Genomic DNA, 21,981 nt, shown 5'->3' on the forward strand with positions numbered 1-21,981 from the left:
GTAGCACCTTTAAGACCAACAAAGAATTAATCAAGGCGTGAGCTTTCGAGTGCAAGCACCAGAGTGCTTGCACTCGAAAGCTCATGCCTTGATTAAATCTTTGTTGGTCTTAAAGGTGCTACTGGACTCTGATTTTATTAGCCAGGAAGTTATGGCATCCTTGAGTCAGGTGTGATAGGCAAATTCCTGCACTGCTGAGAGATTCTGCAGATATTGCTAACAGCTCAAAGTGGGACCCCTGAATGCTTTTCAAATGGTGTCCACCAAACCATTCTCAACTAGACTGGCAGGAACAACCAATAGCCAGAGGTGATTCTATCAGCAACAATTTACATATGAATTGAACTGGCTGGAATACCCCCCTGCACTAACTACTGTTCATCGAGGTGTCTTCTGGGCAGGCATACACTGCGACTGCACTTGAGTTGCCCTGTCACCGAATGCTCTCTTACATCTACTCTAGTATTTTTACAATTCCAAGGGGAACCCCTTCCATGCAGAGCTCATTAGAGGCTGTTTTCCCACCTAACATTGACATGTTCTTCAGGGAGGAGATCCCCCTTTTCCTCGGTCATTTTAACAAACTGCAAGTGTCTAGTGTGAACTCACAACAGGGAGGAGGGAAGGAATGTGTGCCTGGATAGAAGCTCCAGAGAAGAGTCCGTCCCTATTGACAGAATGAAACGGATGGGGCCACCCTCTTTTGAAACCCCTGGGCGTGGACCCCATGGTGCAATCGTTGTGAAATTTGGAGGGGTGGCAGAGAAGAGCCTCCCAGAGCAACCCTGAAAGTTTGGAGGCTGGACCCCCCCCCAGCAGGAACGCTGAAATTCCCATTAAAGTCAATAGCACCATTGAGTTTAAAGGGCATGGAAGCTGAATCGGTCCAGATCGGGCCCTGGTGCACAAGCCTAATTGGAAGCTCGGATCTAAAGGTTGTTGTTGTTCTCTTTACCCATATGTAGATCTCAATCTATTTAGAAAATACCCATGGGGTTGTCACCAGCCCAAACAGAATGACAATACGTTGTTAAGAATTATGATATAAAGTGCAGGAATCTGTGATTACAGGGGTGGATAGCTATATGGAAATAAGCATCCTGAAGGTTAAGTACACAAAACCAGCAGTTTAATGTTAACAATTATAGGACTAACCCCAAAGACAACATTTTAAACTTTCTAACATTCAGAAATATCAAACTTGTATTGCAGCTGCACTAGTTTTGGTGTCAGAGTGGAATACAAATTTAAGTCAAAGAAATATTAAATTGTAAATAATTGGTATTAAAGAAGGAATACATAATTGCCTATGGATTAAGAAATCAATAAGACCTCCCTTTTGAGAGAACAACACTATTTGCTTTGTCTACCATGGAACAAATAAATGGATTTGGAACCTCCCTCAAAAGGCGGTCTTCCACCTTCTGCCGGGTGTAAGGAGGGGGGACTGTGGATTACAATCGGGCATGCCTTCTCAGTACAAGTGCTGAAGCCATGGCCTTGGAGGAGTCGGTGGAGTGTCTGCCTGAACAATGCTTCCACTTGAAGGAGTTTGGCCAGAGGCTTCTTGCAACCGTATTTTTCCAGAGGAACAACTGATATCCTCCCATGACTCTACTATACAATGTACAGGTTGAGTGTAGCAGAAGACTAAACTTTTCTGCCAACCGCACTGATTGTTCATCCTTTTCTAGCAGCTAGTAAGGAATGAACACCTGGCTGCTGTTTTGCCTGCATCTCCTTGGCTATAAGGGATGAAGCTGGAGGATGGCATAATAAATAGGAATGCTGCACTCTGTATACATTTTCTACCTTTTTGCACATGACAGCTATGCCAGCTGGTTTGTGCCACAGGGCCTTGAAGATGTCAGCAATACCCTCCAAGAATAGGGAAGGCGATTATACCAGGTGACTCTACACAGAGCTTGCTCAAGATCTTGGGTTGCTGGGGGCCTCCTCTACATCCAACAATTTGACCACTGACATCTTTTGCTTCGTCTAGAGATTCAGATCTTCATTAGGTGATGTTGGATCAGGATCCTTTATGGTGTCATCAGAGGAAGGGCCTGTTGGTAAGCCTGAGCCCAGATCAGAAAGGGGAGTCAGCCCTCAAAGTTGAGGAGAGACTACAGGAGGATTCCAAACTGGTGGGCCCACAGCATCATGGTTCTGTGAAAATGGACACCTCGGTTCTGGAGGTGTTTTTCATGATTGCCAGTTGCCCCATTCTTGAGGTCTCAGAGAAGTAAAGTAATAAGGGTAGCCTTGCCAAGGAGGCAAAGTCATACAACTCTGCCATAGTACTGGGGAGGATGGTTCCAATGGTCAAACAGCTGCTGGAATCCCCAAAGCGCACAGTCCAGGCTCTATTTCCTCAAGAAAGAATGAGCCAGGAAAGCGTAGGGAAGGCAATCATGGTGAGGAGACTCCCCTCTGTTCCATCAGAATCAAAGCTGATCTGGCTGGAACCAAAGAGTTAACCGATTCCGGGAGGATCTTGGCATGATGCTTCTCTTTGTGTTTGATCTTGGAATGGGCTTTCTTAGGCTGGGGTACTGACGTGTAATGTTCAGATGAACTAATGGGTGACCGAATCCAGTACTTCTGTCCCTGGAGCCAATAGAACCAAGAGGCTCGATGGCGGGCTTGCGAGCTGGTTGGGTCTAATCAGTAATTTTGGAATCAAAGGTTGATGGTGCTCTACCACGGCAGACGTTTCTGCTGCTGGGTTGTTAAAGCAAGAACATGCTTTCTCCCAGAAAGTTGCTCTCAAGTGCGCTGCTTGATCTGAGTGGGCTTTGGGGTAAACTGGAGGCAGATCTTATGGTTGCATTATGGGCTTAGCCCAAGCAGAAAAGGCAGGGATGTTCATCTAAAACAGGGGTAGTCAAACTGCGGCCCTCCAGATGTCCATGGACTACAATTCCCAGGAGCCCACGCTGGCAGGGGCTCCTGGGAATTGTAGTCCATGGACATCTGGAGGGCCGCAGTTTGACTACCCCTGATCTAAAAGGATAGTTTTTGTACTTTTTTACAAAACAAAGCCTTTGAGAATTGCTTGCAATGCCCAGAGCTGATGAGAAGATGTCCTCACAATGCGGCATTGAGGAAAGGACTGAAGAAAAGGGGAAGCTTCTCCCCAGGGAGCACATGACTCTTAGGCAGGAAAACAGCCCCTAATAAGCTTGGCAGGGAAAAGGCTCCCCTTGAAGGGGTAGAAGTTCTAGAGTAGCTGTAAGACAGCCTCCGGTGGCTGGCCCGCACAACTACAGTCCCAATGTGGGACTGCACAGTAGACCAAAGATGAGCTAGCAAGGATGAATCATGGAGATAGGTGTTAGCCCAGCTTGCTCTTTGCTATGCGTTTTTTCTTTTTGCATGGAGGTTGTTGCTTAATGGGAAAAAGCACTGAAAAACATGGTCCCTCCCCTGCAGTCTCTAGGGCAATCTCTATCCCCTCCCGCAGGACCCTCCCATCTTATTCTGCTGTATATGTCTATCAGGCCAGTCTCGGGCCCTCTCCCCTTGAGGGCTTCTCCATTTTTCAGCTGCTGTGCAAGTAGCTGGTTTAGCTTCCCATCGATGGAACCCCCCCCCTTTTGCCCATCAAAGGGCTATTATGGTGGCAACTGCACAAAGAGCACAACTTGGCACTGAGGCACCCGGGGATTTTGCATATGAATTTATAGTAAGAAAAAGCAATAAATTATCTCAACACCAGGCGAATCTAAACAAAGAGAACAGCCTGGATAACAAGGTTCAACCTAAAAGAGGGCCTTTCCCACCCCACACACCCCAAATAAATAACTTTGCTTCCTTCTGCCCTTTCATAAAAAGGGTTAGAACTGCACCGCTTGCAGTTCAGTCGACTGAAAACAAAACCATGAGCAATAAACAGTTTCCTGAGGACTCTGATCTCTCCAGTCCGTTGGTGCAGATAGTTGGCCGTTCATCTAAAGAAGCTCGCATCTGGCCCATCAGTGCTCTCCATGAGCCCCTGCCCCTTCCCACCACCGCCTCTATTTCGCTGTCTCTTACTGCTACCTCCAGTTCCCCAGGTCCAGCCACCATACCGCTTCCTGATGTGCTAATGGGAGGAAACTCGGCTAGGGTCCGACCGCAGTAGCCTCCATGGGAAAAACCAGGTCTTTTCCCTGAGATGGAAGTCTTGGCCCACTCTTCAGTTGAGTCGGGTGATACTACTCTAGGAAAAAGGGGACTCTTGTCAGGTCTGGTCAGTTGTGGACCTCGAGGGACACGGAGCTCCCCAGTTAGTGTTGTGGCCTCCGGAGCACTGTAGGAAACCTCCTTCTTTTGGGCTCCTCCAAAACATCGATGGAAACTGGTATTCAAACCTGCAACACAGCATCATACCTAGTCAGGGGATCTGGGAGCCTCTCACAGCTGTGCCCTGGAAGGGACTGATCCTCCATAACCCGCATTCTCTCCCCCTGCCATTTGCCAACACAATCCAGGCTCCACTTACAGCATGAAACCAGATTTGTCTGCTGAATGGGAAAAGTCCCTCTGCAGTAGTGACCAAACATATCATTTGACCAAAAGGGCTGTTGCCGCTTGTAAGGAACGAAGTACTGGGGAAGGGGAGAATAGCATGGGTCAAGAAGGTTTAGGGCCGTCGGGGAAGTGTTGAGTGAAGGCGAATGAATGAATGAATGAATGAATGAATGAATGAATGAAGGAAGGAAGGAAGGAAGGAAGGAAGGAAGGAAGGAAGGAAGGAAGGAAGGAAGGAAGGAAGGAAGGAAGGCTCAGAACATGCATGCAGGGCAGCGAAGTCTGCATACAAGCCCCTATTTACTCACCGCTGAAACATATTGGCTTTTGGGGAAACAGCTTTTCTCTTCCAGGGGGGAGGACAAGGAAGAACCCACAGGAGTGGACAGCGAGGGCCCCAGATCTTCGCAAAAACTGTCCCGAGGAATGCCGGAGACACAGCCGCTGTCAGAACTGCTGGAACCACTGCCAGACATGTAGTGGGAGGACTCAGAGCTCTCCGTTGCTGGGCAAAGAGAGGGAAGACACATCAGGGAGAGAAATCTGACCCTGTCCCAAAGCAACCCTCTTGAATAAACATCCATCCAGCCTGTTGCTCACAGCTGTGCAAGGGTAGAGCAGCCCTGCTGAAGAGCCCGCCCAAGTTTCCTGGGAGTAGCAGAAGCATCCAGTTCTGGTGCCATTTTGTCAATACAATGAAAATAAGGATGGAGACTGCTGGGTAGGGACCCTGTGCCAACCGGGGGAGGAGGGGAATGTTGGAGATATACATTTGGGGAAACAGCTCCCAACCATGTCCCAGTTAAGATGGGTATTAGTAATAGTCTCAATACGGATGATACATCATTGTTTAAAAGGAAGTTCATGCAAGTCAGCACACCTCCTGCTGATTGAATGGCAAACACACCAATGTTTTACTCTTAACATAAAGCTCTCCCAAGCAAGAGTTCACGCAACATGTGGATGGATATCAGCCCCAAATATGCTCTCTTTGGTTACTAGGCTTGCTTTCAAACTGCAGTTGTGTACCTTGCTTGGAGCACTTTGTGCAAACTGGAAAAGCAATTCTGAATCTTAGAAGCTTGAGAGAGGGCTTGCTAGATGGGAGCAGAAAATGCTTATTCATTGTACTGGCCTAGAAATACTGATTGTGTTTGGTTCACAAGGGTCTCCTTAGAGCCTAGAGGGAGCCATTTTGTTGGAAATCATTCCACATGCTGTCAGGGGATTGAAAGGTGCTTTCACAAAGGCCAAAGCAGCATTACTTCTGCATCAGAATCTGGGGAAGGGTGTGATGTTATACAGTCCACCCTCCTGCCAATTCCTCCAGGGAAAAAGGTTGGTTCTAATTTTGGGGCAACGCCAGGTCCCATCTGGAGGTTGGCAACCCTATCTGTGGTCTATATCATGTCCACAGAGTCCCCTTCTCGTCCTACCCTTCTCATCTACCCTTCTCATCTACTCATGATGGTTGCCCTCCCCAAGTCCCCATGCATAATATTCTTGGAAGATGGATTTTGGATGCCAGCAGCTGACATGAACAGTTGGTACATGTAAGGGCTTTCATTGGGGAGGGGGAGGAGGTTGGGAGAGGGGTTGGTCAACTTAGGCTATGATTTGGGCTAGATCTGGGGGCCCTGATCTTGTTGAGCCCAAGCACATTTTTTTGACTTTTGGAGAACAAAAGTGGCTGCTGCCACAAAATGGCTGCCACTGGGGACGGGGCCAATGACAAAAAGCTGGGTTGGGTGACTGCATGCCAGGCAGGATGGATGGACATGCTGATGAAGGTTTCTGAATGGATGCCCCGGGTTTCTTGGGAGCAACTCCTGCTCCACTGGTGGAGGAAAGCCAGCATTCGATACTGGTTTCAGAGAAGAGATGCTTAGAGAAGGATCAGTCCGCAAGTGGGTGCTACCCTACCCACAAGACCCTGCTGAAGCTCGAAGATCCAGCTGTTCCTCACTCTCCTAGTCTGCCTAGCAATCCCGTCTGCCACCTGCAGGAGTTCTGGCTCCTGATACATGTCTGGGATGGCCTCCGGTTCACACATTCCCCAGATAAGTCACCAGGAGCCAAGGCAGGCATACATACTCATTGAAGGCTGGCTGCCGGTCTCGTTCTCCGTCTCATCCTCCTCGAGGCAAGCATCGGCGTCGAAGGGCTGTCCGTCACTCAGCATGCTTGGTAGCAGGGCCTGATCCAGGTACATGTGCAGGTTGAGAGGCCCGAGCACCGAGCAGGAAGAGGGGCCGCCGCCGGGCAGAGGGGCCGGTGATCTCTTGTAGGGATTGGTGTGGTCGAACAGAGACACTGCGATGGAAGCCCGGGTCCTTGCTCCTGCCACACAGAAACACGTTCCACCATGAGAGCCCAGTGAGCCGAGATGTGGGGTGGGGGGAGGCAAGGAGGCGGAGCCAGACTTACCCCTGCCTTTCATGATGTAATCGATGGCACGATTGTGGATGGCGGCTTCGCTCGGCTTGATGTCCAGGAAAGGTTTGTTGCCCACCCCCATGGACACCATCTCCTGCATGCGGATTTCTGGCGGGGAGACAAGAGACCGTGATGGAACTGCCCCCAAATGACAGCTCTGTCATGCTCTCCTATGCTCTTCTGCAAGACAAGGTTATCCATGGCATATGTGTGGCCCCTAAGGGCCATGAGCCTCGGCCCTGGGTGACAGAGACGCAGCAGAGAACAAACTCGTGGTCTGAAGAAGACCCCATCTGCAGGGACAGCTCTTCCCCCTTCTTCAGCACAGCGTCAGGATATATTGCACCTGGGCAAAATTCCCTCTGCTCCACGTGAAGAAGAGTTGGTTCTTAGATGCCACTTTTCTCTACCAGAAGGAGTCTCAAAGCGGCTTACTGTCACCTTCCCTTTCCTCTCCCCACAACAGACACCCTGTGAGGTGGGTGAGGCTGAGAGAGCCCTGATATTCCTGCTCGGTCAGAACAGCTTTATCAGTGCTGTGGCGAGCCCAAGGTCACCCAGGTGACTGCATGTAGGGGAGCAGGGAATCAAACTTGGCTCGCCAGATTAGAAGCTGGCACTCCTAACAGCAAGCTGGCTCTGTGGTCACCATAGTGGGCTGGTCAAAGCTTCTCCCTTGCTTATTTAGGCAGTGGCACCTTGTTTTTCTCCCCAATGGGGACCCAAAGTGTTGTCTACAACATCATTCTCCCGTTCTTACATGTTTTTTATCCTCACATCAACAAGACAGAGGAAGCCCAGTGTGGCCAGACCCAGAGAGCTTCTAGGGGCAGAGGGGGATTCAAACCTGGATTCCCCTGATCCTAGTTCAATACTCTAAAGGTGTAGTGGTTAAGAGTGGTGGCCTCTAATCTGGAGAGTCGGGTTTGATTCTCCAATCTTTCACATGCAGCCAGCTGGGTGGCCCTGAGCTAGTCGCTGTCCTGTTAGAGCTGTTCTCACAGAGCAATTCTCTCAGACCTCTCAACCCCACCTACCTCACAGTGTCCGCCGTGAAGAGAGGAAGGGGAAGGTGTGTGGGAGATTCCTTCTGGTGGTGAAATGGGGGGTATAAAAATCAACTTCTAACTATTACACCAGGGGTAGTCAAACTGCGGCCCTCCAGATGTCCATGGACTACGATTCCAGCGTTCGCTGGCAGGGGCTCCTGGGAATCGTAGTCCATGGATATCTGGAGGGCTGCAGTTTGACTATCCCTGTATTACACCATACTGGCTGCAGAAAATCCCCACGTTTCTTCCCCCTGCCTTGGAAGGCCATGCAGAGGGTGGGTTCCAGTGGGTGTGCCGCAGCCAGACCAACCTTTATTGCGGGCAGCCTGTTCCCACAGGATCTTGGTGATGTCACTGGTCCAGGCCTGCTTGGTCTCTGGGCTGCTGGCCTGCAGGATGTACGTGTCGCTCGATTTCCGCCGCCTAAACCAGATCTCAAAGCGCAGGCCACTTTCCCCCGAGTTCTCCGTAAGACCAATGTCTGCGGTCTGCAGGGAAGGAGAGGAGAGCTCAAATCCAAGACCATGGAGACATCAAGGTCAGTATTGTCTACTCAGGCTGGCAGCTGCTCTCAGGCAGATGTCTTCCTCTTCATCTCCTACCTGATCCTTAAGTGGAGATGCTGGGAACTTCGAGCAACACTGTGACACAGTCCCTGGTTCTAAAACATTCAGCTTAATGGGTAAAGGGAGGCTGTGTGATAACACCATGGACTCCCGATCTATTGCCTCATGTTTCTATCCTGCCTTTTCTCCAAGGGCAGCATTCACGGGTCTTACCTTTTATCCTAATGGCCCCCCTTTAAGGCAGGACTAGGCTGAAAGAGAATGACAGGCACATGGTCCCCCCAGTGAGATTCCACAACGGTGTGACTGTACTGAACAACTTGAGATTCACTAAGTACAATGAAGCACTGCAGCCTTTTGGGGTGGCCCACCAAAGGTTGCACTTACCTGTCACTATTGTTCGTTGAGTGAACTTCTGCACAAGCATGCCAGGGACGGCGCTTGTGTAGGCCTGCCGCGGAGAGGAGCTAGCAAGCTTTAAAACGATGCTTTTTAGATCCCAAGAGTGCTCCCCCTCCCCTCGGACAAACATCCTATTTTGCCACCTGCCCAAGAGTGTCGATCAAGATGGTAGGGAAACACATGGCAGGTCGCACTGGAGGGCCCCGGGGTGCATTCCATCAACTGTGCAGACCTGTTCAGATTGTTATTCATCTCACAAGTCAGAAGACCAGAATGTGTGAATCCAATCAAATTCTGGGATACGGTACTCCCTTCCCCTGTCCCGTAGATCCCACGAAGGCCCCTCCTACTAGCCCTGCTGCAACAACTGCTCCGGTATGAGCCCCGCCTGGGAGGTTGTTCTAGCACAAAGCAGCAACGAAAGGCTTGCCTTGAAGGAGCGCTTGTAGATGTAGACGTCGAGTCCTCCCTCAATCCTCTTGGGCTTGCTGAAGAGGATCAGGTCCTCAAAGAGGAAGACGTGGCGCTGGTACTTCCTGCGGCCCAGGGAGACGCTGAACTCATCCTGGCGCACCAGCTGCCCCTGCTCCTTGAGGTTCACCTGGGTGCAGAACAGGATCAGTTAGGCAGAAGGAGGGACCCGCAGCCAAGGAACAGGTGAGGGATGGAGAGACAGACGAGAGGAAGCCTAGAACCGCTGCCTCTCAGAGGACCAGTCTGATGCGGCTCACCAGGGTGACTGCTCCAGTGGGGCTGGTAGTACGTGGGCTGGCACATGGTACAATGTGAACCATTTCCCCGACAGGCTATATGATGAAGTCAAGTGGGGCAGAGGCTTCAAGTGGGCAACCTTGGGGTGTGGCAGCCTAGGTCACTGCCTTGCCCGTTATCCACACTGCCACTTGCTTGCAACACCCCTCCCCCAGACACACCTGGAAGCCAGACACATGCCAGTTTGCAAAGCCCAGAGAGACATGGGAGCAGCCTAAACCCTACCAGCAAGAGCAGCAGCATTGGTATTTATATCCCGCTTTTCACAACCCAAAGGAATCTCAAAAGCGGCATACAATCCCCTTCCCTTCCCCTCCCCACAACAGACACCCTGTGAGAGAGGTGGGGCTGAGAGAGCTCTGAGAGAACTGTAACTGGCTCAAGGTCACCCAGCTGGCTTCGTGTGGAGGAGTGAGGAATCAAACCGAATTCTGCAGATTACAGTCTGCCGCTTCTGCCCTCCGGCCCATCTGTGGATTTCTGAACCTCTCCCACCGCTCAGCCCTCGCCAGACGGGACGTACGTCGCAGTCTCGGATAGCGTCCATAGCCAGGAGGTCGTTGCCGTGCCGCAGCTGGAAGCGCACCATCTCCTCGGCGGCCCGCAGGTAGACCAGCTCCTGCTCCTGTGCCTCCCCACACTGCTTGATGAGGTCCTTCAGCAGGAGGGCATACTTGCTCATGCGCTGGATTGGCTTCAGGAGGTAGGAGGCCAGGTCCATCTTATCCCCAAGCTGCATCTGCTTGAACTGAAAGCCAACGTCAGAGGTGATTGCAGGGAGATAGACTGGGACACTAAAGAGGGGCAGGAGCTAGCTTAGCCGAGTGGCCCAAGGGGGACACTTGGTCCAGCATTGTGCTGCCGAGGGACAGCTGTGATGCTGCCAGTGCTGCCTGGTGGCTCAGCTTGCTCCTGGTTGCCAGTGGCCCTCCAGAGCAGTGCTCCCCTCCCAGCACTCTCCCGGTGACTTGAAGCACTGGCCTGCCCTGGGGGGACTGTATGAGCAGCACTCACCAGACAGGTGAGCTCTTAGGAGCACAAAGCAGCACAGCGGCCAGGCAAGTCCAGACCGCAGCATCTCTGGACCTTGCCTTGTGCTCTACTACCCCAGGGAACCAGGCACTCTCTTCAAAAGGGGAGGGAGGAGGGGGCCGCCTCAGGGCAGCTCTTTACCTTGAAGAAAGTGTTTCCATGGCTAGCCAGGAGGGTGTCAGACTTGGGCTTGTTTTTGCTGTACAGCGCGTACATTCCAAACTGGTCTTTCTGCAGACGGGTGGGAAGAACAATCCAAGACAGGTCACAGATTTCTCATTCGCTACGTGCTCTAATTCCCTTAGACATCCCGGCCTCAGAGTATACAGGCATGCTACAAATGGGAAGCTGAGGCAAAGCACGGCTGGGAGGTGCCCCCTGTGCTAACTGCTAGGGGCTCCAGTGCTTATTTTGGTTTGCACGAAATTGGCTGAGACCCCCCTGCATGTCTCCTGACTGATATCTGGTCAACTTCACTGGACCGGTTTCCTTTACCAGCCCCATGAAAAACTCTTCTCACCAGCTTCTCATCTCATACACCCGGCCAGCAACAGAGTCATATTGGAACAGCAGGATCCGAGCCCGGCTTCTTGGCCCTGAGGCTGAATCCATTTGAGACCTTCTGCTGAGACCCCCGCCATCACAGTCAATGGGGGCAGGCACCGGTGATGGGGCTTTTTCCAGGGGGACATCCTGACTGGGGAAATCCCTTCCCACAGATCAAATTTTGAGTCCAGGAGCACCTTGAAGACCAACCAAGTTTTATGCAAGGTATGAGTTTTCGTGTGCATGCACACATTGTACCTGAGGAAGTGTGCGTGCCCATGGAAGCTCGTGCCTTGAACTTTGCCGGTCTTCAAGGTGCCATGGGACTCAAAATTTGTTCTGCTGCTTCAGACCAACACACGACCCGCTTGAATCTACCTTCCCATAGATGTTGGCCTTGTCTCCTAATTTTTTGTTTCCTGGCTAAGGCTTTTTGGTTAATTTTCGGTTCATCCTTTGTTGTTATTGTTATTTATTTATTATATTTATAAACTGCCCTCCCCGAAGGCTCAGGGTGGTTTACAGGAAACAAGAAAAAGATACAGGTAACATCATATATGGTAACAACAGGTAATAACAACGATAACATAATGACAACAATAACATTAGAGAATGATGGGAAAAACAGAAGAGGTGTTTCAAGAACAATCGGGCCCTTATCTGAATTATTTAAGAAGATAAACTAAAAGGGTATAGAGGGTATTTTAAGTGTAACAAATGAAGAGCATAGTCTATTTTTCTTTGTATTAACAATTTATATTATCTGTTCTTTTTCTATATTTTTATCTTTATGAAAAAATATATTAAAAAAAAAACATTAGAGAATGATGGAACCGCAAAAGAGTCTCAGCTCAACTCTTACTGAGACCATAGCAGTTGTACTGAGACCATAGCAGGGGGGCGGGGCTTGGGGGCCAATTAGAATTTATCGGTTCGTATCTGATTAGTTCAGGGTGACAGGGAAGGTTGGGAAGCTCCTCCTGGCTTGCTAGCAGCAGCCCAGTCTCCCATGAATTGTATTTCTGAGACATCCAGGGAGCCTGAAGGGCAGAGCAGTGCCCCCATTTGTGGCCGCTCTGGCCCATTTGTGGCTGCTCCCCCACACTCCCCGGGATCGATCCCCAGGTGCCGCTTACATGTCTCATGAAGCAGTGGCTGACACGCAGAGGGTGATTGCAGCAGCTCTCCAGCTCCCGCAGGAAGTATTGGCTGTGGAAGTCATAGAGCTTCTCCAGGTTCCCGAAAATGACGCTTCGCTTCCCCCTCAGGTCCTGAGGCAGGTCCGCACGCTCCATCTCAGGGAAGTAGCTCTCGATGATGTAGCGCAGGGACCGGACATACTCCTGCTCTGTTGTCACCATCTCATCGATGATATGCCGTAGTTTGCTGCCCGAGAAAGGGGAAGGGGAGGAGAGGGGGGAGATCCGGTGATTCGAAATAACTTCCCCTTCCAGGGGAAGGCAACCCAACCAAACCCCACTTGAGGGGGGACTTCTATTGCATGGAGGCAAAGACAGTGGGGCCCTCAAACAGCCTGGGATGGGACAACAGAGCAAAGAATCCCTGTGAAGAGGGACCAGCTGCTCCTGTTCACAAAAGTTTGTTTGCTTCTGCAATCAGCCAGAAGCAAACAGGCAATCTGCAAACAACAAGGAGTTTTCTCTGTGCCCCTCCCCAACTGGACCAACCAGTCCAGCAGTTAGCCATGTTGGCAGCAGGGGCATCGTGCCTGTGGGGGTGAATACAGGAGGGAGGGGCCAGGTGGCCCAAGCACTGGCACCCGACAAGCACCATGCCAGCCTCCCACAGACGACCTCCCGGCTTCCTCTCTGTCTCCAGGCCAGCCCCTTCTCAGTCTAAGGCCAGAAGGAGAAATGACATTCAGATGAGCCACAGGTGGCATATCAAATTCTGCCACGTGGCTCCTGATCCACCAAGTACCATCAGTCTAGACCAGGGGTAGTCAAACTGCGGCCCTCCAGATGTCCATGGACTACGATTCCCATGAGCCCCTGCCAGCGTTCGCTGGCAGGGGCTCATGGGAATTGTAGTCCATGGACATCTTGAGGGCCGCAGTTTGACTACCCCCGGTCTAGGGTCACAGCTTGTCTTAATCCACCCCCACAGCCCCAAGGGGGCGACCCAAACCCTCGGCATACCTGCCCCAGCTCCTGGCCTCCGGCACAGATGCACTGCGCCTCCGATCCTCTTGCCCGCAGCCTGCAGTCCAGTGGGTTGGGCCAAGGGGCTGCCGGTCCCCGCTGGGCCGGTCCCCCAGCTCGGTGCTGCTGACTTCCAGCCCTCTGATGAAGACCCCCGTGTTGCCATGGCGGGCCGGCTCGCTCAGAGTCCGCTGGCAGCCGGAGCGCAGGCTCTCGGTGCAGGCCAGGTCGAAACTCTGGGCTTTCCTCAGGATCCTTTTGGGAAACAGCTGCCGTGAGGCTGGGGTGGAAGGGCAGGAAGGCGAGGCCCCCAGGGCTTCTGCGATGCTCTCGAGGGTGGACTTCTCACTCCGTGCACACTGGAGCGGCCGGGGAGCCTCCGGAGCGCTCCTGCTTGAGGCGGGAGCCGCGGCTTGCGGGACAATCCGTTCCCCAGTGCCGGCGCCCGCTCGCTGGCCCACTGTATTCTCCCTGCCGCCCCCTGAAAGCTGCCTGGGCCTCCCCTGGCAGGGAGACACACATGAAGCCGGGCCAGCCGCCAGCCCCTCCTGGCCAGGCAAGCCCCACGCTCTCTCTGGGCCCAGCAACCTCTTGGTCCTCAGGGCAGCGTCAAGCTTCATCTCGAAGGCCAGCTTGGTCTCCTGGCACTTGGACCACGCAAACTGCCACTGCTTCATGCCGTTGCTGCTCCTCAGCTGACACGCCAGCGCCTTCGCCTCCTGGAACTGGGCCTCGCCGATGCCCGGGTGTTGCTCCTGGTAGCTCTCCAGGCATCTCAGGGCGGCCGAGCAGTGCTCCCGGGAGCTGCAGTCCTCCATGCTGATGCTGGCGAGCTGGCGCATCCCTTCCAGTGCCCACTCGTACGCCTGCAGGGGGGGGGGGAGGGAGCGGGAACAAAGAGTGGAGCTGGTGAAAGCACAGAAACGCTACTTGGCATCCAAAGGCAGTGTGTGTGTGTGTGTGTATGTGTGTGTGGGGCTAGCTGAGCACTGGAAGGGGGGGTTGGGGCCAAAACAAGTGTCTCTCTATCTGAGGCTTCAGCTGTGCCAGCCCTGTCATCGGTCTGAATGCCAGCCAATGCTAGCCTGGGTTCTGCTTGCTGCTCTGCCAGGCCGCAACGCAGACAGTAGCCTGGGCTCTTAGGGGCTTCCCCTGGGGAAAGGCAAGCAACTGGGGCTGTGTTTGGAGCAGCCTGAGAAATCCAGGCAGATCACCTCCCCTCTCTTTGAGCCCCAGATTCTGCCCTGCCACGCCCTGCTGCCCTTGAAACCTCTGCAGGGGCTGTGGCCAGATCAGCTCCGCATTCCCAAGCATTGTGTGCACTGGGAGCCCCTGCCAGCCCTTTAGGCGTGTGCCACTGGGGCCACTGCAGCCCAGGCTGGCTGTGAGGCATGGACATCCATGTGCCTAAAGTAAATGCCAGAGTAAATGAATGCATGGGCCTGGTCTCCGAAACAGGGATCCCCCATGCCTGTTTGCTTTGCAGCATCTGTTCCTTGAAGAAGATGCCAGCAGGAGAAGGCATACCCTACACAGGCCCCAGGACACCCAGCGAGTGGTAAGAAGTGTCTCTGATGTGAGCCATGAGAGCCTCAAAGTCTCCCCGTTTCCATGGGTGCACAGAGACTTGCCACAGGAGCCTTATGGCTGTGGGGCAGAAGAGAGCAGATGCGCAGTGCCTGGCACCTCCTGCCCTCCCCTCCCCATCCTCCTTTGTGCTAAGCACCCAGCCTTCCTCATTGCACATGCAAAGCAGCTGGGACCGGGAAACCATTGGCAAGCACAGGCTGCATCCCTGATTCTGGAGGACCCAGCAACCCCCCCCCCCCCACACACACACACACCATTCCCAGCCTTAGATGGACACGTGGTGAACTCCCACCCTCAGGCCATTCGTCAAATGAGTCCAGACAAGCGTGAATCCTCAATCCGCGTGTAACACTGATTCAGAAAATTAGAGTGTTTTTTTTTTTTTTTGGGGGGGGGGTGCAAAATGCAGCAAAGAGCTATCAGGCACAGGCAAGCCTTTCCAGGAACTAGTTCCACTCTGTACCCAGCCAAAGGGATAAGCAAAATGTGATTTCCTTTACTGTATTCCTTTAACCAGAGGTGAACCCAAACAAATTACCTTATAAACTTAGCTTGTTATTTCTGTCAAGCCCTTGTTTCGGGGAAACATCTCCATTATGTGGTGTGCTGGCCCATGACCCAATCTCTGCTTATATATGTGGCCTTATAACTTCTATTTCATTGTCTGACGGTGTGCTATGTACACGAATGCTTACATCATGAATAAAATTATAAAGGTTCCCCCGGACTCAGTGTTCAGTTTGCATGCATAATGCTTTGAGAGTCAGTGTGGCATAGCGGTTAGAACAGCCTTTCTCAATTTTTTACTGTTGAGAAACATTCTTCAGGCTTTGAAAAACGCTGGAAGTGATACAATTGTGCAGAATATGGTCAGGGGGCATAGCTGTGTACATGCCCATCTGGGACCCCTCCCCTTCCCATCCCCTCCAGGCCCATCATTGGCCACTTTGGGAGGGGTGGGTGGGTCAACATGACCATATGTGGCTATATTATCCAATAATTGTTCAACAAATTTTAAAAATACATTAAAATTAATTGATTCCCACCCATTCAGGAAACCTTCCAGGGTTGTCACAAAACCCTGGTTGAGAACCTTGGGTTAGAATATCAGACTAGGTTCTGGGAGACCCAGGTATGCCAGGGAATCTCACTGAGTGACCTTGCTCCAGTCACATCATCCCAGTCTAACCCGCTTCACAAGGTTGATGTGAGGATAAAACACAGGAGAGGAGAATGACATTGGGGAGAAAGGTGGTGCATGAATTAAATAAAATAATAAAATAAATAAAAATAAACAATCTCTATTTCAAGAAGCAGGGCTGGAAAAGAAGTCTGCAGCCTCAATTTCTCACAAACTAAGGTCAAGGCTGAGAGCAGACCACATGAGCCACTGTATAGAATCAGTATAAAGCCAGCTCTCAGAAAAAAAAACCTTGTAGATCCAAGACCCTAAGGCACATAAGCTATTGTTCAGAATTTGCCCCCTGTGTATTTCAGATTCAACAGTTTCTAGCACTCACACCTGAAGGAGAGAAGGTTGGTTTTTATAACTTACTTTTCTCTAAGGATTCTCAAAATAGCTTACAATCTCCTTCCCTTCCTCTCCCCACAACAGGCACTTTGTGAGCTAGGTGGGGCTGGGAGAGTTCTAACACTTGTGAGAACAGCTTTAAGAGAATTGTGACTAGTCCAAATTCACCCAGCTGGCTGCATGTGGAGGAGTGGGGAATCCAACCCGCTTGTCCAGATTAGGGTCTGCTGCTCTTTCACCACTACACCACACTGGCTCTCCCATACCACACTGTTTGGACATCAGTGTGGGAAACTATGGGTACCAAAGGGCACTAATGCATGGAATGTGCTAAAATCTGTGGCTGCTCCCTAAAGCAAATTGGGGTCACTGTGTTGGAGAAAAGAATAGTTAACTTCCCTGCCCTCTACGCTATACAATTTTCTTGATCTACACCCTCTCCAAACTATTTGCCCTAGCAGGAAAAATACAGGTCCCTCTAGGTTTCTCCCCCACGAAGACAGACAGCAGCTTTTAACTGGGGGGGGGGGGGAGAAGATTTAGTTTACAGAAAAGATCTTGAAGTTCTTCCTGGCGGGGTCCTTTTGCACAGCACAGTTCCTGTTCATATCTTCCCCAACACTTCTTATGCATTGTTTCCTTTTCCCGCTGCCATACCAGATTGAACACACAGTTTTCAAAATGTTGCAAAGGGCAGAACTACAAGGATTTCCCTTTCTACAAATACTGAAGCTGGCCAGCCTCCAAGGCTGATAAGGAGTCTGGAGCCAACCCAGGGACTTGCACCTCCTCCCGAGACTTGGTGGCTTCGTGCCAGAAAGGAGCATGGAAAGATGCTAATGCGGATGATCTCACTGTACCTCCCGCAGGCCTCTTTAGGCCTGCAACAGGCTCGTTAACAGCCAGCTTTTGTCTCGGGGAGCACAATGTGTCTAACTTCCTGCCCTCTTGGGAGCTTGTCTGGGGAGAATCTACAACACGGCACTCCTGAGTATTTGCTGGATCACATCTGCAGCCCAGCCAAGTTTTCCTGCTCCTTTTCTTGTCCAACCGCCAGAATTTTCCCAAGCTCGGGCTCAGCTAGTGTGATAGTGTGCATTTTCCAGAGGGGTAAACAGATTCTGCTCCAGAAAGAATGTCAAGCTGGCCAGGGAATCTTGAAAGCCAGTTAAAACCTAGGAAACTAGATCCAGGGAGACCATAGGAGGGAAATGCCATCCAAAACGGTCCCTCTGGGTCTTCCTCACCAGTAGGGGGCATTGTTCTCCCACAGTGCTCTAGAAGCAAACCTCCTGCCCTAAAACAATGTGAAGCTACTTGTGAGTTGAGCCTTCTGTGCCTGCGCCAAACTCACCAGCACACTGATGCCCCTGCTCCCTGCCTGCTCCGCTTGTTTGAGAAATGCCTTCCAGATGCCAGAAGGCCTGCCTCCCCCCCCCACACACACACAAACACACACACCGCACTACTGAAGAAACACTGCGTCCACTCAAAAACACAACCAGACCAACGCAAACGAAATCAGCTTAAGCGGCATACCTTCATGGTTCTGCCAAGAGGGTCCATGGTGCAAGGCAAGCATCAGGCCCTGGGGCTGCTCTCCCTCATCCTTTGCAACCGAGCCTGACTGCCCGAGCAAACAATGAGGGGGAGCCCCCCACACATGCAAATACTACCAGCTGAAATACCAGATGGACTGTCCCTGGTAACTGGAAGAAAGAAGGGGGGGTGGCTGGGGGAAGGGCTGCTAGCATGGCTGGAGCCAGCCTGAGAGGCCCCAGGCGGCCTCCCTTGTACGTTCCACCACGGAGCACCCCTCCTCGCCAAAGATCACAACCTCTGCTCTCATAGAAGACACACATGCACTTGCACGCATGTACCCCCCCCCCGCCAAGGCTGCCTAGATCTTTCACAAGTACAAGGACCTTCTTGCATGCCCACTCAGTCTTCACAAACTTACTGCTACCAGCAAATGCCAGCTCATTCTACCACACACAGAAGAATGTGATGGCAACTGTAGCCTAACTGAGTCACCAGTTATGTGCATTAGGTATAGCAGTTAAGAGTGCTGGGCTCATTCTGCACATGTAAGATAATGCACTTTCAACGTGCTTCTGCAGCTGGATTTTCCTCTGCAGATCAGGAAAATCGACTTCTAAAGCGCATTGGAAGTGCATTAACCATTGTGTGAAGAATTGGCCCTGGACTGAAAAATGGCAGACCCGGGTTCAAATCCCCCGTTCTACTGTGGAAGCTTGCTGGCCGCCCCTGGGCCAGTCCTTTCGTCTTATTCTAGCCTTCCTCATAGGATTGTTGTTGTGAGGTTAAAACAGAGGAAAGGAAAAGGATGCATAAGCCCTTTTGGGTCTCCACTGAAGGTAACAGCCGGGTTGAAATATCAAAATGCTCCCTTCCTAATAAAAGCTGACCCTCCTTGCCAACCAAACAAGCCCCTGCCTTTGTACAGATGATGCTGTGAGCTTCCGCCTGTTTTGTCTGACTCCCCAACTACGTCAGCTGTACCAACAAGCACAAAGGCTGAAGGGGAGGGGTGTTCAGGGAGATTTCAAAGCCTGAGGAGGGGGGTGGGAGGAAGGGAAGAAAAGCAGCCCAGTCTGTGAGCCAGGGCCTCTGAACTCTGGAAAAGCTTCTGAGCCCCCAACCCCTGATCATGTTGAAGTGCTAAGTGTTCACTGCAAAGAGTAAGGAAGTTGCTCCTGATAGCCTCACTGTGCAATGTATTTGCTTCGTGGAAAGTGCTTTGCATGGGAAGATTTTCAGGAACTTTATTTCTGTCTGAACAGATGATTTAAAAGTGAAGAAAAGAAAGGCTGTGTGTGTAGGGGGGGACCCTAACACCTTGACTTGGTTTTGTTTTGGAGTTTAGAAGTTCTGCTGCGTGGTGACAAACAACTGGGAGGGAGGTTGCTACTGTGAAACAGCCATTAAAAGCAGAAACTGCCTCATCGTGGCTACAGAATCAGGCTAGGAGCTTGGAGACCCAAGTTCAAAATCCTCACTCTGTCATGAAACATGCTGGATGGCCTTGGACCAGTCCCTCTCTTTCTCTGCCATGGCTGAGTGGTAGAGCAACAGCTGGGCATGCAGAAGGACTCAGGTTCTCCAGTTGAAAGGATCAGCTAGCAGCAAGGGAGGGACCTCTGCCTGCCTGAGACCCTGGAGAGCTCCTGCCCTGATGGACAGTCCGTCTGATTCAGTTATGTGTGTGTGTTTGAGTGTGTGTGTGTAACTAACTCCCCGGGCTTGTTGGTGTAAGAATAAAACTAAGGAAGAAAAGCCACATGCACAACCCTAAGCTCCTCAGAGGAAGGCAGGACAAAAATGATAGGTAAGAGATACATTGCATCCTCTGACTGGGAGGAAAGGCCCTGCTTCCTCCCCCCCCCCCCTTCTCACCTGGTCAAAGAATTCATATAGTTTGGTGGTCTGGTCAATCCGGCTCCTGCTGGCCTCCAGTTGGCTGCAGAACCCCTGCAGCTGGTTCCTCCACATCTGCAGCTTGACTCCGTATGCTGCATGCAGCTCGATCGAAGAAAAGTCTTCCCACTGGCCCATCTTCTGCAGAGCCTCTCGTCCTCTTTGGCAGTACTCCTGAAAGCAAAGCCAATGGGTGAGGGACGACCGCCGAGAAAGCACGCCGATTCTTGGAGAGCAGCAGAGATCCCATGAGGGACGATGTTCAGCAGGGCAGCCCGCCCTGACAGAGTGCCTGCAAGGCGGCTCTGTGGTTTACCACCTTGTGGAAAACTTATGAAACGTAGGCTGAGTCACAAGGGGAGGAGCTCAACTCTCTATCTCTGCATGCTATGTTTTCTTCACACTGTCCGTGAGCCTGCATGATCAGAGGTGCGTGGTGAGTTCTGTGCGGAGAACTTGTTTTTCAAGAGTGTACATGCATTGTGGATTGAGACAGCACCATGTTGGGAGAGGGGCTTCCCTCATGCCATTTTCCCACCTGGAAGGCTCTGTTTGCCTTGTTGGGGGGCTCCATGAGTAATGATGTGGTACACCTAAAAGGTAAAGGTAAAGGTATCCCCTGTGCAAGCACCGAGTCATGTCTGACCCTTGGGGTGACGCCCTCTAGCGCTTTCATGGCAGACTCAATACGGAGTGGTTTGCCAGTGCCTTCCCCAGTCATTACCGTTTACCCCCCAGCAAGCTGGGTACTCATTTCACTGACATCGGAAGGATGGAAGGCTGAGTCAACCTTGAGCCAGCTGCTGGGATCGAACTCCCAGCCTCATGGGCAGAGCTTTTAGGCTGCAAGTCTGCTGCCTTACCACTCTGCGCCACAAGAGGCTCGTGGTACACCTCTGTTTCCCCAAAGGACAATAGCATCCCTGGACAGTTTCAGGCCCGCTCTCCATGAATGCTGCAGTTCTGGTCTAAAATCAGACCCATACATGTCTGGGAATTAAGTTCCCAGCAAGGAACTCATAGCGCACCTCAGATCACATGGAAAGTCCGAGGAGGACCCAAGGAAACCATTGCACCATTAGCCCCCCAGAAGAGGGCTTTTGCATAAAGAAGGGAAAGTTTGCGTGCATTGCTCTTTCAAGTTACTAGCTTCACCTCAATTGTCAGCCTCCCCTCTCAGCTCTGAAATCTGGCTGTGAGGAGTTTGTGGGGTCAGAGCTGTGGGCCCTTGACAAGCTAAAGTGGACGTGGGTCCCAAATATACTCTGAAAAGGTGAGAGATTTTAGCAGAAGGAAGAGAGTCACGCATAAGCTCTCCACAGCACTACAATAAGGGAACCTTCTCAGCCAAATCTCTACCACCTCTCCCAACACACAGCTTAGAATCACAGAATCATAGAATCATAGAGTTGGAAGTGGCCATACAGGCCATCTAGTCCAACCCCCTGCTCAACGCAGGATCAGCCCTAAGCATCCTAAAGCATCCAAGAAAAGTGTGTATCCAACCTTTGCTTGAAGACTGCCAGTGAGGGGGAGCTCACCACCTCCTTAGGCAGCCTATTCCACTGCTGAACTACTCTGAATGTGAAATTTTTTTTCCTGATATCTAGCCTATATCGTTGTACTTGAAGTTTAAACCCATTACTGCGTGTCCTCTCCTCTGCAGCCAACAGAAACAGCATCCTGCTTCTCAGAGAATGGGCCAGGAAGGCAGAATATGTGCCTTGCAAATGCAAGGAAGATGCACCGACTGGACGGGAAGTCTCATCTTTCCAACAGCATTCATCCTTGCTTTGCCTTGCTGGTGGCCACCCCTCTCCGGTGGTCTGTATGAGGTTTTAATCCCAGCCAAACCAATCTTTCACAAAGCTTACAGAAAACTGTGAGCATTCTACTGCTCCCTCCATTCGCCAGAGGCTAGGATACCTGTCGACATTTTG

General features: G+C 51.5%; 1 protein-coding gene across 1 annotated transcript in view; it reads right to left on the reverse strand.

Moving 5' to 3' along the window:
* Positions 1–3,005: 3,005 nt before the first annotated feature.
* The window catches only part of PLEKHG4 (pleckstrin homology and RhoGEF domain containing G4), an 80,968-nt gene continuing 61,992 nt past the window's right edge, over positions 3,006–21,981 (reverse strand). The window contains exons 13-23 of the mRNA XM_077310013.1: positions 20,021–20,215; positions 13,480–14,348; positions 12,457–12,706; positions 10,916–11,005; positions 10,266–10,490; positions 9,402–9,572; positions 8,314–8,491; positions 6,943–7,059; positions 6,610–6,855; positions 4,824–5,020; positions 3,006–4,355 (exon numbers count right to left, since the gene is read on the reverse strand). Coding sequence (XP_077166128.1) covers positions 4,350–4,355; positions 4,824–5,020; positions 6,610–6,855; positions 6,943–7,059; positions 8,314–8,491; positions 9,402–9,572; positions 10,266–10,490; positions 10,916–11,005; positions 12,457–12,706; positions 13,480–14,348; positions 20,021–20,215 — 2,544 coding nt within the window. The 3' untranslated portion in view covers positions 3,006–4,349. The remainder of the gene's footprint in view (positions 4,356–4,823; positions 5,021–6,609; positions 6,856–6,942; positions 7,060–8,313; positions 8,492–9,401; positions 9,573–10,265; positions 10,491–10,915; positions 11,006–12,456; positions 12,707–13,479; positions 14,349–20,020; positions 20,216–21,981) is intronic.

This window comes from Paroedura picta, chromosome 14 (genome assembly GCF_049243985.1).
Source record: "Paroedura picta isolate Pp20150507F chromosome 14, Ppicta_v3.0, whole genome shotgun sequence".
NCBI classification, from domain to species: Eukaryota; Metazoa; Chordata; class Lepidosauria; order Squamata; family Gekkonidae; genus Paroedura; species Paroedura picta.